Source organism: Microcaecilia unicolor, chromosome 2 (genome assembly GCF_901765095.1).
Source record: "Microcaecilia unicolor chromosome 2, aMicUni1.1, whole genome shotgun sequence".
Lineage (NCBI taxonomy): Eukaryota > Metazoa > Chordata > Amphibia > Gymnophiona > Siphonopidae > Microcaecilia > Microcaecilia unicolor.
In genome coordinates, this window is record NC_044032.1 from 586,964,919 (window position 1) to 586,982,728 (window position 17,810).

At 41.4% G+C, this 17,810-nt stretch overlaps 1 protein-coding gene across 1 annotated transcript in view; it reads right to left on the minus strand.

The window, feature by feature from the left end:
* Positions 1 to 14,280: 14,280 nt before the first annotated feature.
* Positions 14,281 to 17,810, minus strand: part of LOC115462204 (15-hydroxyprostaglandin dehydrogenase [NAD(+)]-like) — a 101,485-nt gene continuing 97,955 nt past the window's right edge. The window contains exon 8 of the mRNA XM_030192219.1: positions 14,281 to 14,845. Coding sequence (XP_030048079.1) covers positions 14,713 to 14,845 — 133 coding nt within the window. The 3' untranslated portion in view covers positions 14,281 to 14,712. The remainder of the gene's footprint in view (positions 14,846 to 17,810) is intronic.

Below are 17,810 nucleotides of genomic sequence, written 5' to 3' on the forward strand. Positions count from 1 at the left end.
AGGAGGGTGGCTAAGCATAGGAAGAGATGATTAGAAGGTGGGGATGTTCTGTCCTCGGACAGCCTTGGAATTGTTTTTAATGTGATCCTAAAATGTGTTTAATGCTTTTACTGTTATTCTCACTTCTAAGGATTCTCGTTGCTGCAGTTCTCACTGCAAAGATACGTGAGCAATGCATTGTGCATAATGTAGTTCACAGGCAATGCAGCCACACTTGCCTGTCTGTGTAAGAACTGTTACCATTGGTTTGTGCTGCTGCCCAGACCTCCTCTCTTTCTCAGCCAAGCTTGGCTCCTTGGCCTACCTGCTATCATTTCCTGGTCATTCTTACTATCTCTGTTCTGAGAGGTCAACCTGGTGTGACCCTTCCCTCCAATCGAGGGCTGTCCTCTAGGACCACCTCTTGCTACCCGATGGCAGGCTCTGTCCCCATTGGTCTTTACCTGCTCCTCTCTTGGCCTGTGTGAGCCTTCTTGACCTCCATGTCCTTCTCGCCATGAGGCATTCTCCATCTTGCTTCAGACAGCACTTGTCCTGCTTCACTCCTTGGAATGAACTTGGTTTTTTACCTTGAATATATCTTCCTAATGAGATATTGCACTCTCCAGTCACCCAGCTCTGAGCCACTTCTACCTGTTCAACTATTTTCTCACCTCTGCAATAAAGCTGCCTCTCTTCAGATTTCTATCTCCAACCACTGATACAGCTCTCAGAATTATGGAGTCTCTGTGCCCTGAGGCCACACTTCTGAACATCTGACTGTGAGTAAATTATCTTTGTTTATTCAATAAAGGAAACTTCAGAAAATAAGAGACTTCAGGTGTGTGCTGGTGTGCCAAGGTTATACTTCAAGATATTTAGACTTTACAGTTAACAAGTCTTAAGAGGCAGTGGCGTTCCTAGGGTGGCTGACAGCCGGGGCGGATCGCCGATTCGCCCCCCCCACCCCCGGCGAAAGGACCCCCTCCCTGGCGAAAGGACACCTCCCCCCGGTGAAAGGACACCCCCTGGGTGCATTTTTACCTCCTGGGGGGGGGGGGGGATGCGCGCCTGTCGGCTTCGCTTGTTCCATGCTCCCTCTGCCCCGGAACAGGAAGTAACCTGTTCCAGGGCACAGGGAGCACGGAACGAGCGGAGCCGACAGGCGTGCAGCACCCCCCCCCCCCCAGCGGCGTGCACCCGGGGCGGACCGCCCCCACCGCCCCCCCCCCCTTGGTATGCCACTGTTAAGAGGCTTCACAGGGGATAGTCTGATATTGTGATAGACATGGGGAAAACCACTGCTAGTCCCTGGAATCAGTAGTGTGAATCTTGCTACCATTCTCATGCGTGGCAGCACCGCAGAGCAGAGTACTTCCTTCTTGAATCCTGCCGCCATAGGCAGTTGGTGGCCCAACTGTTTGGGGAGGCTAAAGGGGGCGGGGTTAGGGGTGAGGCCAGGGGTGGAGCTTAAATCCATAATTGTCTGATAACACACAGAAAAAATAAATAAATAAAAGTAACAATTAATACCTTTTATTAAATTTAGATATTAGATATGTATCATATGTCAAAGAATAAAGTGGTTGCTCAAAGCATATTCTAACCACAATCGCTCAACTGCAAAACACTATGCACAACTTTGTGCAAAAACACACTCAGAACCTTACTGTACCATAAATATTACACTGGGCAGAACCTAATACACCAATATACCACCCATACGGAAAATGCAGACCGTCAACAATATGAAACAAGGGATCATATCATCACAATTCTCATGTAGAGCCACAAAACACTCTAATTCATGTTTAATGTGGGATAAAATGCCATATCTAAGTAAATAAATATAAACTTTTAATGTTGAGCACCTGATTCTCAAAGTGGACATATTCCAAACACTATATTGAAAATAAAATGATCTTTTTTACCTTTGTTGTCTGGTGACTTTTTCTGATCATGCTGGCCCAGTATCTGATTTTGCTGCTATCTATCCTCAGGTGTCAGTGCAAGTCTCTTTGGTATGAACTGCTCATGTGCAGTTCAGGAAGTCATCCTCCTTAAATATCTCCCTGGCAACCCAGGACACCTCCAGCCAACCCCCCCCCCCTGCTCTCCCAGGAGTAAGGTAAACAAATTAAACCATAAACCAATTTCTACAACTGGGCTTTCACTGCAGCTCCTGCTGTGAGGATGGAGGTAAATCAACAATTTAAACCCCCCCAGAGCAGCAGGACTCCACAGCTGATCCATCCTGCTGCAGCAGGGGAGGCTTAGCCTCCCCAAGCCTCTTATACCGGGCGCCTATGCCTGCTGCGTCCAAACAGCCTCTTTGGATGCAGCAAGATGGAAGGAAGAACTCTGCTCTGTGGTGCTGCCACGCACAGGAACAGGAGAGCAATGCTCGCACTGGGCCCTGCGAAGTTTGCTATGCAAACTGACAGGACAGAACAGAACAAGTAAGCGGGGCAGGGCGGGCCCAGAGAGGGGGTGTGGGTCCGCCCGGAGAGGGGGTGGTCCTGGGGGAGTGTTTGCCCGAGCCCAGTATGGCCATTCGTATGCTCTTATAGTGAAAAGGAGTCATTGGAGAGAGGGAAGGACCAAGTCTAAGGCCATTGGAATACGGTAGGCAAGGTAAGCATGGCAAAGGGGTGCCAACATTTGGGGAGGAGAGAACCAGGGCCGTGCCAACACGGTAAGCGAGGTAAGCATGGCAGGAGGGTGCCATCCTCTGGGGGGTGCCCCACCGCACCATGCTTACCTCGCCTTCTTCTCCCCAGATCCTTTTCCTTTTTTTTTTTTGTTTAAATTTACCTCTGTCCGGTGGCAGCGTAGCATCAGTGAGAAGGAGGCAGCGCTCCCCCCCGCCACCACATGTCTACTAGTCTTCCCTTCGCTGTGTTCTGCCTTCTTCTGACATCAGAAATGACGTCAGAAGAAGGCGGGACACTTAGCGAAGAAAAGAAGACTAGTAGATACGTCGGGGTGGGGGAGCGCCGCCTCCTTCTCACTGACGCTACGCTGCCGCTGGACAGAGGTAAATTTAAACAAAACAAAAAAAGGAAAAGGATCTGGGGAGAAGAGGGCGGGCAGTGTAGCGATTGTTTTCGGGGGGGCGGCGGCACGGTGCCAACGGGGGGGGGGCGCCGGAGGCGCCAACTGCAGGGGGGCGCCGGAGACCCTAGGCACGGCCCTGGAGAGAACCACTCTTACTTTGTTTACTGCACCACCAGGCTCATGCTGCATGTCCTTCTCATCTCACTCTATGCCAGAGTCTGGGGAGAAAGTGAAGGCACTTTGGGAGAGAGTTCAGTGTGGCAAAGAGACGTCAAAGGTTTGAGCCAAAAAAATGTATCTATTGGATGTAATAGTCCTGTTTGGCAAGTGAAAGAGCAGACTGGAAGGAGGCCAGCAAGAATTGTGAAGTCATCTGAGGGGGCAGGATGTGTTAGTACTGAAGCCTGGGCTTGTGGAGGAAAGTTCTGCTTCAGCGCTGGAGTTGTGGCAGCCTGGCAGACCCAGGGGTAGAGGTGACAGCTGTAGGCCCAGCAGAGTCTAGCAGCAGCAGGTGAGAAATGGGAGGTGACAAGAAAATAAGCTCTGTGACTGACAGGGATTAAGAGTAGATAAAGAGGTTGAGGGAGGTTCTGAGAAGAGAGAAAAAGAGGAAAGTGAGATGAAAAATGAAAGATCAAAATTAGATGTAGGGGAGAGAAGAAAGTTAAAAAAAGAAAAGAAAAGATAGACCATGGTAAAGTTTAAAAAGACCAATGACCAAAAAGAGAGGCAAAGACCAAAGTGATTAGAAAAAAATAATGTCTAGATGACAAAGGTAGATTTTTTTTTATTTTCACTTTGTTGTATGGAGTATATCAGCTTTGGCAATATGCACCTTTTAATCTTTGTGTATTGCTCAGAACAGGGAAAAAATGCATTTCTGTTTATCCAGCTTTGCATTACATGCAAAATCTGGCTTCTGAAAATTCCATTTCAGTTTTTATTTGTATGTTTTAAATTTGTGGTCTCTTATTCTGTTCTGGGGGAAGGTCTGTGGTTTTTTTTTTTGTTACATTTGTACCCCGCGCTTTCACACTCATGGCAGGCTCAATGTGGCTTACATATTGTATGCAGGTACTTATTTGTACCTGGGGCAATGGAGGATTAAGTGACTTGCCCAGAGTCACAAGGAGCTGCCTGTGCCTGAAGTGGAAATTGAACTCAGTTTCTCAGGACCAAAGTCCACCACCCTAACCACTAAGCCACTCCTCCACTCTGTGTCACTGAGATAAAGGATTATACCGATGCATAGTTTCAGTGTAGGCATCTCTATCAATATGACTTAATCTAGTTTTCAAATAAGAGGGGGATGTGGTATATTATTTGTAATTATGCCTTTTCATATGTATGGTTGGAATATTGATGCTGTTCGAGGGTTTGGTAAGACACAATTTATATTTCACAATGAGCCTGGCAGTAGAAGACGTTTGTTTAGGCTGTCGTAACTTATTGATCCTTTCTGTATTCAGGCTTAGCTAGTTCTCTTTTCTCTATTAGAGGTAATGTGGAGGGGCATAATTGAAAGAGGCGCCCAAGTTTTACTGAGGATATGCTATAAATACATAAGCATTCTTTCATGTCCTTACAGTGTTTTGTATAACACTTCATTTGGCAGAGCCTTTTGTAATATACCAGGGAAAATTTGACTCTTCTAATTTGGATGTCTCAACTTGCACATCAATGTTCTACGTAAAATGGGCCTTTACACCTAAAGTGGTGAACTGGATTAGGAACTGGTTGACGGACAGACGCCAGAGGGTGGTGGTGAATGGAGTTAGCTCGGAGGAGGGAAAGGTGAGTAGTGGAGTGCCTCAAGGATTGGTGCTGGGGCCGATTCTGTTCAATATATTTGTGAGTGACCTTGCCGAAGGGTTAGAATTTGGCTATTTGCGGATGATACTAAGATCTGTAACAGAGTGGACACCCCGGAGGGAGTGGAAAACATGAAAAAGGATCTGAAGAAGCTAGAACAATGGTCTAAGGTCTGGCAATTAAAATTCAATGGGCACCAACAATGGATGACAACCGGGAACTGGTTCAGTGATCTCCAAAATTTTTTTTTTATTTATAGCACTGCACTATTTAAAGTGACTGAGAACATTTCTGGAGAGTGGGAACACTCTGTAAAATATTAAGATAAGCAGCTGTATAGTTGTGGGAGTATACACATAATATATAAAAGAACTACACATAGAAGTGGGTAGATTCATTACACTCGAAGTAAAACATCATATAAGATAGGTAGGAGGTGGAGTGCAATGATTTACCACAAGGAAAGCATTATATATGGCTGCTAGTCAGTCTAGAAATGTTTTTCCAGTCACTGAGCACTATTTTGAATGCAAGAGAAAAAATACATAAAAAAACGATTGGTGATTGGTGAAGTAGAGTTACTTAGTAAGATACACTGTATAAGTTATATAATAGAAGGGGTTATTAGTTTACATTTAATTAAAATTCAATGCCAAGAAATGCAAAGTGATGCACTTAGGGAATAGAAATCCACGGGAGACGTATGTGTTAGGCGGCGAGAGTCTGATAGGTACGGACGGGGAGAGGGATCTTGGGGTGATAGTATCTGAGGATTTGAAGGCAACGAAACAGTGTGACAAGGTGGTGGCTGTATCTAGAAGGTTGTTGGGCTGTATAGAGAGAGGTGTGACCAGCAGAAGAAAGGGAGTGTTGATGCCCCTGTATAAGTCGTTGGTGAGGCCCCACCTGGAGTATTGTGTTCAGTTTTGGAGGCCGTATCTTGCTAAGGATGTAAAAAGAATCGAAGCGGTGCAAAGAAAAGCTACAAGAATGGTATGGGATTTGCTTAACAAGACATATGAGGAGAGACTTGCTGACCTGAACATGTATACCCTGGAGGAAAGGAGAAACAGGGGTGATATGATACAGACGTTCAAATATTTGAAAGGTATTAATCCGCAAACAAACCTTTTCCAGAGATACGAAGGCGGTAGAACGAGAGGACATGAAATGAGATTGAAGGGGGTCAGACTCAAGAAAAATATCAGGAAGTATTTCTTTACGGAGAGAGTGGTGGATGCTTGGAATGCCCTCCCGCGGGAGGTGGTGGAGATGAAAACGGTAACGGAATTCAAACATGTGTGGGATAAACATAAAGGAATCCTGTTCAGAAGGAATGGATCCTCAGGAGCTTAACCGAGATTGGATAGCAGAGCCGGTAGTGGGAGGCGGGGCTGGAGGTTGGGAGGCGGGGATAGTGCGGGGCAGACTTATACGGTCTGTGCCAGAGCCGGTGGTGGGAGGCGGGGATAGTGCTGGACAGACTTATACGGTCTGTGCCCTGAAGAGCATAGGTACAAATCAAAGTAGGGTATACACAAAAAATAGCACACATGAGTTGTCTCGTTGGGTAGACTGGATGGACCGTGCAGGTCTTTTTCTGCCGTCATCTACTATGTTACTATGTAAAAAGTGTTTTGGAAGGTATGGCTTTATGGCTGTACATGATGTAAGTATATGCTAGGAAACTAAACCGCAGTAAAATTTGCAGTTCCCACAGCTTAACACAGGACGTTACCGGACAGTAGCTGCAAATATAATGCATTCCCAGTATTTTCTCTTGTAGGTCATGTGTTAACATTTATATTTACATACACTACCTGCTCCCAGTTAACGCGGAAGCACTTAAGACCAAATTGTATAAATAGCACCTAAAAATCAGTGCTGAAACTTTAATGCGCTTAGCATGATTCTATAAGAGGTTTGCACCCTTTATAGAATCACGCTTAGTGCATAACTGTGCCTAACTGTAGGCACCTGCAATTAGGCCTGCTATGAATAGGTCTAGTTTTAGGCCAAGTACAGTTAAGTGCAATTCAATATGTATGCAAATAAAATTTAGGAATGCCCTTGAAATGCCCGCAAAACACCCCAGGCATTCCCCCAAATAGCGCATTAGGATTTACGCATAGATCATTATAGAACACAATATGCATGTAAATCCTAATTAGGGCTAATTAATGTTGATAATTATTTATCAATTATCATCATTGAGTGGCTTGTTATTCAATTAAATAACTCTAGACACCATATATAGAATTTGGGCGTTAGTCCCCAGTGGTTCTGTATTAACTCTGTTAGCATATGATAAGTACAGTGCATTAACTACCAAATGCCTTCCATGTCTACTCTCTGCCCATGCCAGACCCCAAGCATTTAACATGTAGTTTACCACAGGGTAACTGCTAAATTACCACAAAGTGCCTTAATATAGATCTATTTGGGATTCTGTCAGGTACTTGTGACCTGAATTGGCCACTGTTGAAAGAAGGATACGGGGCTAGATGAACCATTGGTCTGACCCAGTATGGCTATTTTTATATTCTTATGCTCTTACCATGTGATAAACTTCACTTGAAATGCTTAATAGGTTTAATAAAAGTGCCCCTTAATATTCTGGCACAAATGTCATATTTGGGATTGGGAAGAAACAAAATGTTTTCTCTGTTTCAGAGAGAATTGATAGGCATTCAGAAGAAAATTGAACTCTGGATTTTGGTCTTGTTTAATTTAAACATCTGTGCCGGTGCTGGCAAATATCTAGCAGGACAACTCCTGGCTATGGTAACTAGGGTTGACAGCACCAGTACGCTGGTAACCAATCCTAACTTTTCAGGACAGTAATTTTATATGTCTGAATTAATAATGAGGGTTATTATTATTTGTATCCCACATTTTCCCACCTTTTGCAGGCTCAATGTGGCTTACATATAACCATTAACGGTGTTAGCCGATTATGGTCTGAACAAATACATGGTATGAATGGATACAAGTGATATTGCGGTAGAATGAGGTACATGTATGCTACGTACAGTTGGAGGGAACTTAGAGAGGAAAAGGGGGAAAGGTCCGGTAATGTTCGTTACGGTCTTTGGTTACATTGTGTCGCAAGTGACCAGGTATTTTTATGTTGGGTTGGTGGGGTATGCTCTTCTGAACAGGTCTGTCTTTAGTGCTTTCCAAAAATTTAGGTGGTCGAGCGTAGTTTTTACTGCTTTTGACAATGCGTTCCAAAGTTGTGCGCTTAGGTAGGAAATGTTAGTTGCATAGGTGGATTTGAATAAATTTTAAACACAAGTAAAAAAAAAAAAAAGTACTAAAATGGGAGGATCATGGGAAGACTGGGAGCATTCCTAGCATTTACGCACATTGTTATAGAATACAGGGGATACACTCATAATTTACACTATCCTATCCTGTCTACCCTCTTTTATCCTAGTCATATATTATCTAGCTCAACTTATCATACACTACTAAGCCCAACTTTACATTGTTTTACTACTGTTTTATTAAAATTCTATTAACTTTGTATTTCAAATTACTATGTAAGCCGCATTGAGCCTGCATTGTGTGGGAAAGCGCGGGGTACAAATGTAATAATAATAATAATAATAATAATAATTTAGGTGCATACATTTGCACCATGTTTCAGATGGTGCAAATGGCCACGCCTAAAGTTAGGCATGAGTCCCAGGTGTAAGCGCTTTTCTATAAACCGTGCCTAACTTTAAGCATGGCTTATAGAATTGTGCTTTTTTTGGCATTGATTTTTTTAGGCACCATATATAGAATTTAGTGACAAGAAGCATACTTCTACCTGCATACATGGCCTGCAATCCAAACTGTATGAAAGATATCTTACCTCCCCCTTATTGTGGCCTTTCCCTATCATCCCTTTTTGGAATGTGCTGTAAGTTTTTCCTCCCCTTTTTTCTCATTGTATTACCATTTTGTTTACTTATTGTGTTTTGCATTGTCTACCTGATTCCCTTATAATTTTGCTTCGACTTTTCCTGAGCCTAGGCTGGTTTTATACATTCTAAGAAGGCAATTTTAAAATCCATTTAATGGACTAGACAGAATGTCAATTATTTCCTTTAATACAAGAAAATGGCTTGTAATAGTTCTCACCAAAAAACAATGCAAAACTCAAATCAATGAGAACTTTACCAAATTCACTTTATATATTAAGAGGGGAAAAAAGGACCTCAGAAATTGCAAGATAACAGCCACAAAATTATTCTGGTAGTTCAAATATATCTTTAGCGATAATTCAATCACTGGTCTCAACCCCCCCCCCCCCCCTAAAAAATATTTTTAAATTGGTAACCATTAGTGTCCAAAGATATGATCATTACTCTTCATCTTACTTTTTCATTTAATTCCATTTCTCTAAGAACAATTTTATATATGATGAGGATTGAAATAGCGTGGTACTTATCCTAAAGAAAGATTCTAACAGACATCTGTTTCGCCAATTGCTTCTTCAGGGGATCTTCTTAACTAAAGTCAATCAAATCATCTGACCACTGCTTAAACATAACATTGTCTTTTTATCCCTCTTAATATATCAAGTGGATTTAGTGGGTGCCCACCTGGGCAGCAGTGACCATGAAATGGTTTGGTTTGATATGACGGCTGAAGAGGAGGGTGGCCACTCAAAACTCAAAGTCCTGGATTTCAAGCATGCTGACTTTAGTAAAATGGGGGAATACCTGAGAAAGGAGCTGATGGGATGGGAGGAAATACAAGAAGTGGAAAGACAGTGGTCCAGGCTGAAAGAAGCTATAAATAGGGCCACAAACCTTTATGTAAAAAAAGTAAATAAAAGCAAGAGAAAAAGGAAACCGATATGGTTCTCCAAGCAAGTGGCTGAGAAAATAAAGGCTAAAGCAACATGAGGAGGAATACCGGATGAAACTGAAAGAAGCCAAGAGAGAGATACGTCTGGCGAAAGCGCAAACGGAAGAACAAATGACTAGAAATGTAAGGAGGGGTGGCAAAATTTTCTTCAGGTATATTAGTGAAAGGAGAATGACTAAATAGCGAATTGTGAGTCTAAAAGATACTGCGAACTGCTATGTGGATAATGATGAAGAAAAAGCAAATTTTCTAAATAGATACTTCTGTTCTGTTTTCACAGAAGAAAATCCTGGAGAAGGACCGCAATGGACTGGAAAAAGTACAAATGAGATTGAAGTGGATAGAGCACCGTTCACGGAAGAGAGTGTGTATGAACAACTTGAAAAGCTAAAGGTAGACAAAGCCATGGGACCGGACGGGATCCACCCCAGGATATTGAGGGAGCTCAGAGAGGTTCTGGCGGGTCCTCTTAAAAGATTTGTTTAATATATCCATGCAGACGGGAGAGGTTCCGATGGATTGGAGAACGGCGGATGTGGTCCCTCTTCACAAAAGTGGTGATAGGGAAGAAGCTGGAAACTACAGGCCGGTAAGCCTCACTTCGGTTATTGGAAAAGTAATGGAAGCGATGCTGAAGGAAAGGATAGTGAATTTCCTGGAAGCCAATAAGTTGCAAGATCCGAGACAACATGGTTTTACCAAAGGGAAATCGTGCCAAACGAATCTCATTGAGTTCTTTGATTGGGTGACAGGAGAATTGAATCAGGGACGAGCTATGGACGTAATCTACTTAGATTTCAGCAAAGCTTTTGACATGGTTCCCCACAGGAGGCTCTTAAATAAACTGGATGGTCTGAAGATAGGACCCGAAGTGGTGAACTGGATTAGGAACTGGTTGACGGGCAGACGCCAGAGGATGGTGATAAATGGAATTCGCTCGGAGGAGGGAAAGGTGAGTAGTGGAGTGCCTCAAGGATCGGTGCTGGGGCCAATTCTGTTCAATATATTTGTGAGTGACATTGCCGAAGGGTTAGAAGGTAAAGTTTGCCTATTTTCGGATGATACTAAGATCTGTAATAGAGTGGACACCCCGGAGGGAGTGGAAAACATGAAAAAGGATCTGAAAAAGCTAGAAGAATGGTCTAAGGTTTGGCAATTAAAATTCAATGCGAAGAAATGCAAAGTGATGCACTTAGGGAGTAGAAATCCATGGGAGACGTATGTGTTAGGCGGGGAGAGTCTGATAGGTACGGATGGGGAGAGGGATCTTGGGGTCATAGTATCTGAGGATTTGAAGGCGACGAAACAGTGTGACAAGGCGGTGGCCATAGCTAGAAGGTTGTTGGGCTGTATAGAGAGAGGTGTGACCAGCAGAAGAAAGGGGGTGTTGATGCCCCTGTATAAGTCGTTGGCGAGGCCCCACCTGGAGTACTGTGTTCAGTTTTGGAGGCCGTATCTTGTTAAGGATGTAAAAAGAATTGAAGCGGTGCAAAGAAAAGCTACGAGAATGGTATGGGATTTGCGTTACAAGACTTATGAGGGGAGACTTGCGGACCTGAACATGTATACTCTGGAGGAATGGAGAAACAGGGGTGATATGATACAGATGTTCAAATATTTGAAAGGTATTAATCTGCAAACAAACCTTTTCAGGAGATGCGAAGGCAGTAGAACGAGAGGACATGAAATGAGATTGAAGGGGGGGCAGACTCAAGAAAAATGTCAGGAAGTTTTTTTTCACGGAGAGGGTAGTGGATGCTTGGAATGCCCTCCCGCGGGAGGTGGTGGAAACGAAAACGGTAACGGAATTCAAACATGCATGGGATAAACATAAAGGAATCCTGTTCAGAAGAAATGGATCCTAAGGAGCTTAGCCGAGATTGGGTGGCAGAGCCGGTGGCGGGAGGTGGAGATGGTGCTGGGCAGACTTATACGGTCTGTGCCAGAGCCTATGGTGGGAGGCGGGGCTGGTGGTTGGGAGGCGGGGATAGTGTTGGGCAGACTTATACGGTCTGTGCCCTGAAAAGGACAGGTACAAATCAAGGTAAGGTATACACAAAAAGTAGCACATGTGAGTTTATCTTGTTGGGCAGACTGGATGGACCGTGCAGGTCTTTTTCTGCCGTCATCTACTATATTACTATGTTACTAGTGAAGTTTTTATTAATTATCGATTTGCCATTTTCTTTAATTTCTTGAATTTTATAATTCAAATGGGTTTGAAATAGAACTGGGTTTTTTGCTAAGCTAAAAGTATGTGATAAACACCATCTCCATAATAGAAATATGGTATTGGGTTATTTTCTATTATACTTCACAAGACTAATCACAAACAAAGGCTGGGTGTATTTGTGAATTTATGCTGGCCTTTATCCCAATTTCTTTTGGCATCACTACTACTACTACTACTACTTGACATTTCTAAAGCGCTACTAGGGTTACGCAGCGCTGTACAATTTAATATAGAAGGACAGTCCCTGCTCAAAGGAGCTTACAATCTAAAGGACAAAGGCATCAGCAACCATAAGAAAAATTGATAAACTGGTTTCTTGGAGTTTTTTTGCCCATGCTGAACTTTTTCTGTTTGTAAACTACACTGTTAATATTCAAATTATGATTAGCATTTCAAAAAGCACTACATTCTTTAGGCCGTTCAGTTTTATTAGACATAGCAATAGTTCCTTATTTGAAGAAAACATTCATTTCCTTATATCAGCTATTGGTCCATAAAATGTCTGTCAAACATATGTTCAACCAACGAATAAATAAACATGACAAAAACCACATGCTGTGATAATATTAGATTTTACAGTGAGTTTAAGAAATAATGTACATTACTACAGAAACTTCTATATTGGTTGTACATTACATACTGTATGAGATTGAACCAGTAGAAAAAGTTGGTACATTAACACACCAATATTAATTTCAGTTCTGAAACATTTTTGAGTCACCTAAAAGACCAAGCAGCTGAAGATATTTGGAATGCAGCATTTATTATAATGCCATAATCCCTTCCTTTCCCAAACAATATTCAGATTACCTTGGAAACTAATGTGTTGTTTCTCTTCCACAGGGCATGAATTTTAGTAATCATATATGTTTTTTTCAGGTCATTTTGATTATGTGCAATAAAAAAAAATCAGAAATGAGCCCTCAAGTCTGGAACAATGGAGAATCCTTTAATGAAATAGACTCAACATGGGCCATGTTTCAGTGCAGAATGTGCCTGCCTCAGGGGGTCAAAACAAATGTTCTCTGCTATAGCAAAAAAAGGCCAAAATGTCCTTCAAACAGCATTGTATAAAGGTTGGTAGCAGCATACACTGAACACATTCAAATGCAATAAGGGCTACAAACAAATTACGAGGTGTTTGAATGCATTCGGTTAATGCTGTTACCAACATTTATGCAGTGCTGTTTGATGGACATTTTGGCCTTTTTTTTGCTATTGCAGAGAATATTTGTTTTGACCCCCTCAGGCAGCCACACTGCACTGAAACAAGGCCTGTGTCAGGTCTTCAAACAGGGATTCTCTATTTTTCCAGACTTGAAGGCTCCTTTGTGCTTTTTTTTATTTGCATACTTTTAGACCCTCTGTTTTGCTACTTTACATATTGATTATGTGCCACAAAACATTAGGTTATGATTAGTTTACATTGAAGCAAATTTGCATTGATGCTGCATGAGAAATCTTAATTCTTGCTGCTGGCTAACCTATATTACTTATGATTTTAAATCATATTTTTATTGTATTCTTAGAGCCAGATTGAAAGATTAGGAAATTAAATCACAAAACCTGCCCAAATTGTAATAATTTTGCATATGCTATGAATTTTCCATTTGTGCATAACTTCAGGTTCATGTAAAAAATAAATACCTTTACAATTAATGGGGAAACTTTTGAATGATTTAGGGACTACGTTATTAACAATGTGTTCCCTGAAATCTACCTATGCAAAATAAATATTAGTAAATCTTGTTTTGCGCAAGTTAACAAATAACATGCACTGCTTTGCAGTTTGAGAAATGGTGCACATAAAATCTGCTTATATACTGCAAAAAATTAAATGTACACAATCTTGCAAGATCATTATGCATATGACATAAAGTAAGAATGGATAACACATAACCCAGCGTCTTCAATGCTATTAGAATCAATTAGATAATATATGAGTTTAATAAGTCACAGACCTCAGTGGTGACTCTTTTCACAAGGGCAAAACCGCTCTTGACTCATCTTGCCTCCTCACTGGTCTGAAAAGACTTTAATACTTTAATTTAACTTCAGTATTTAATTGCTTGATTTTTTGATACAACTTCATTGTGCATTTATGCTCACTGGGACATATTCAATAACTACATGCATAAATTTCATAAACCCATGAAACATCCATTTCCCCGCCAATAACCATGCCCTTTTTTGCCTGTGTGCGTTAGAAGTTCGGCACACTTCATTACAGAATACGCTTAGCAAGTTGTACACATAAATTCTAATCAGTGCCAATTAGTGGTCATTATTGCATGTTGATAGCTGTTATCAACACTGATTAATTTGTTAAGCCAATTTTGTTACGCATGTTGTTATAGTATCCAATGTGGATCTCTAGGCGCTCTATATAGAATCTGGGGGTTAATGAATGCTACCCTCTGACCAACTCAACCCCCCAGGAAAGCCTCCACTCAGTTTGGGTAAACTTATTTATACACAGGCAAACTACCTTCATATAGTCTGTGTCACTTTTGAAAATTGCACATAACCTCTTTTTTATGCACATACATGTTTTTTATAATATTCAAAAACCATGTTTAGCACTTTAAAATCTTTTAAGCAAGAATTGCATGTACTGAAATATGTCACATATGATATGCCTGATTTTTTTCTCATAATCCTTAGATCTGTCCCTTGAAATAAATTTTTAAAGCCTAATTTGGAAATGAAGCATTGTTAAATATATATATAAAGAATAGGTTGTGATTAAATTAACAATTTAACACTTATTACATCTTTGGCTGATACTGCGGTCCATATTCTTCATAGTGAATTCCAGCTGACACTGTGATTTTCATAACTGCTCCGTTCAAATTCTCATTTTCAATTAGATCAATCACCCCTTGTACAACAGATGTTGGTCTATAAGAAAATTAACATACATTTTAATTGTAAAGGTTTGTTATCTTTCAGAATCTGGATAGATCAATAATACCATTATTAGGCTTACAAAGATACATTCATACTTCTACTCTTTCTCATGTACTGTAGGCATGTGCATTTTGCTTCATTTTAGCACTTGCTACTATAGTACGTTACTGTAAAGTAACATTTACTAATCAAAGATAGTTTGCACTCTCATTTTTAGCACATGCTATTTTTGTTAACACAGGCTAATACCAAATAGTAAAATAGTTCCTGCTAAATGGAAAGTAATCAAATGAAACAAAAAAGTTAAGATCTAAGAGACCCTTTCACAGAGTGGTGGTAAGCCCAACGTGGGCATACCGCTCACTCTTCCAGGACTACTGTCGGCCCAACGCGGTCGCCAGCAGTAGCCCTGACCTGAGCGCATGCCACTACCAGCAGAAAAAGAAAATCCGGGGGAAATGGCTTGCGCGGCACTAACCTGGTGGTAACCGGGCACCACTAAGTGCTTTATCACCAACTCAATGGGTGAAAATAAAGTGTATTTATCTGTTACACAATGCACTTTATGAAGATGTTTGATACATTATTTAGATGTCTTGTCTAATAGTGTATAAGATCTGGCTGTGTGCTTACGACAGAGTACTTTGTGATATGGTCACGTTGACCAGCTGTCAAAATAGTGACGTCATTGCGCGATCTCGCACGTAAGTGTTTTAATGGTGCAGAGATGGCTTTTTAATCTTCAGTTCCTTGAACATTTTGCATGTATCTGTTTTGTGAATGACAAACAGCGCTATTTTAGCTTATTATAATCTGTGAATGTTCATCACTATATGAGTACGTGGATTATTTGGCCACATGATGACGTCAGTGACATTCTGACGTAACACGACTAGAGTTTGCCTAGCGTTTTTTTACTATGTAGTTTTTGGAGTCTCCGTAACTTTGTAAGTATTTTTAGCCCTTCTTTTTGACTATTTTAAACCATCTGAATTTAATTTCTGCCTTCCCTTTAGATCTATACCCCTGTAATTATGTTTAAACTGAGTGGTTCCTAATGAAGCCGTGAAGTGGGTGAAACGATCTGGGCCCCGTTGAATGAAAGTCAACAGTTGGACTGTGGGGTTATCAAGCCAGCTAAAAGCTAAGTTTATTCATGCTATGCTGTAGCTTGGAAAGATTATATACTTTATAATGTTCTGGAGTATTGGCTTTTGGTGGTCAGACCTTGGTGGAGACCTTGGTTTCTGAGGGTATTTCCCACTTGTTAGTCATTGTTGTATGTTCACTTCACACAACCCTTTGAGATTGTGTTTGCCTGTTTTTTGGTCTTTTGCAGTATGAAAATAAGGACTCCCTGCTCCATGTGTGTCTGGGGTCTTTTTATCCGCTGCAGTAAAAAGGGCCCTGACACGCGGAAAAAACAGCCCCTGCCGCTAGCGCAGTATCCTTTTCCCCGTAGTTTGGTAAAAGGACCCCTAATTTTCCCCTGCACATCTTTAATATACAGTTCAGATATATTGGATGTATTCACAATAAAGATAATCATAGTATTCCACAAACAGTGGGCACACCTGTCATTAACCTAATTGGAAGGGCAACTATTCAGCCAGAAACTTTGGAGGGATGAAGGGGCATTTTTGAAAGAACAACCAAGTCAGAATTGGGACGTCCCGCTCATAATGCCCAAAAATCCAACCATCTCACAACCATTTTCGAACAGGAAACATGTTAAGGTTTCCTGTTCAAAAATATGTGAACATGTCCTTTCCTCCCCCCCCCCCCCCCCCCCCCGAAAAAAAAATGTTCAGATTATGAAAACCAAAAGGCCAGGGATCAGGGCATCTGTCTAACAGCATTTACACAAAAATGGCCACATAAATGTTCCTACAGAGCAGAAGGGCAGCCTAGAAATCAATTCAGTGGACTCTAATCCAGGGCACCAGGTTCATATTCCACTGCAGAGACAGGGAAATACCTATTGTACCTGAATGTGCACCACTTCAGTAGCCCTCAGGCTTGCAGGTGTTGTTAGGTACAGTAGATATATCTCTGTTTCTGCAGGACTCACAATTTAAAGGTTTAAAAAATTGACTTCAAATTGTAACACAAGATCTCCAAAAAAGCAGTACAATATATCTGGCTTTTCCCTTTTGGATAACAATTTACTATAAGAGGAGATATATATAAAGCTAAATCTCTGGAAAAAGGAAAGCAAGCCATTACCAAAGCAGTTCTGAATGTGCCAACGGAAATGGAGGAGAAACCCCCCGAGGCGTCAGAGGGACAGATCTAATATGTGGCCGCGGGTGTCTGCCCACTGTAGGCGCCTTACACAACAAACTGTTGGGAGCTGAAGCTGCTATTCTTTTGAATTTTATACTTTTCTGCTTTGGTACTGCACTGGACACTGCACTGTGTAATGTATTAGTGTGACAGATTGTTTGAAGTTGTTTTTTGAATGGGAAGTGGATGGGACTATATTGATCATTTCTCTTTCAATATTTCTTGTGGTGGCTGTGACCTGTGCCTGGAATGTATGCTGCTGGGTTTATGAGTCAACTGCCTTGTTTTTTTACTTTTAGGGGTTTTTCTTTATATTAATCTTATGAATCATCTACCTAACACATACCCCATGATAACGACATTAATCCAGACTACATCTCCCACCTTACTCCCCTTTACATTGCCTATTTCTACCTACTCATCTCACCTAATACTCTGGTATACTTAACTTTTACTCTCTCCAATAATATTCTGTATTCCTTTTACTATGTAAGCCGCATTGAACCTGCTTTGAGTGGAAAAGCGTGGGATACAAATGTAATAATAAATAATAAATAAAATAAATTATTTTAGTGCACATAGGGATAAAAGCTGGGCCGGTTGGGTGGGTTTGGGAGGGAGGGAGATGTTTAGTTCATAGTACTGCTTGACTTCTCAGCAGCTTTTGACA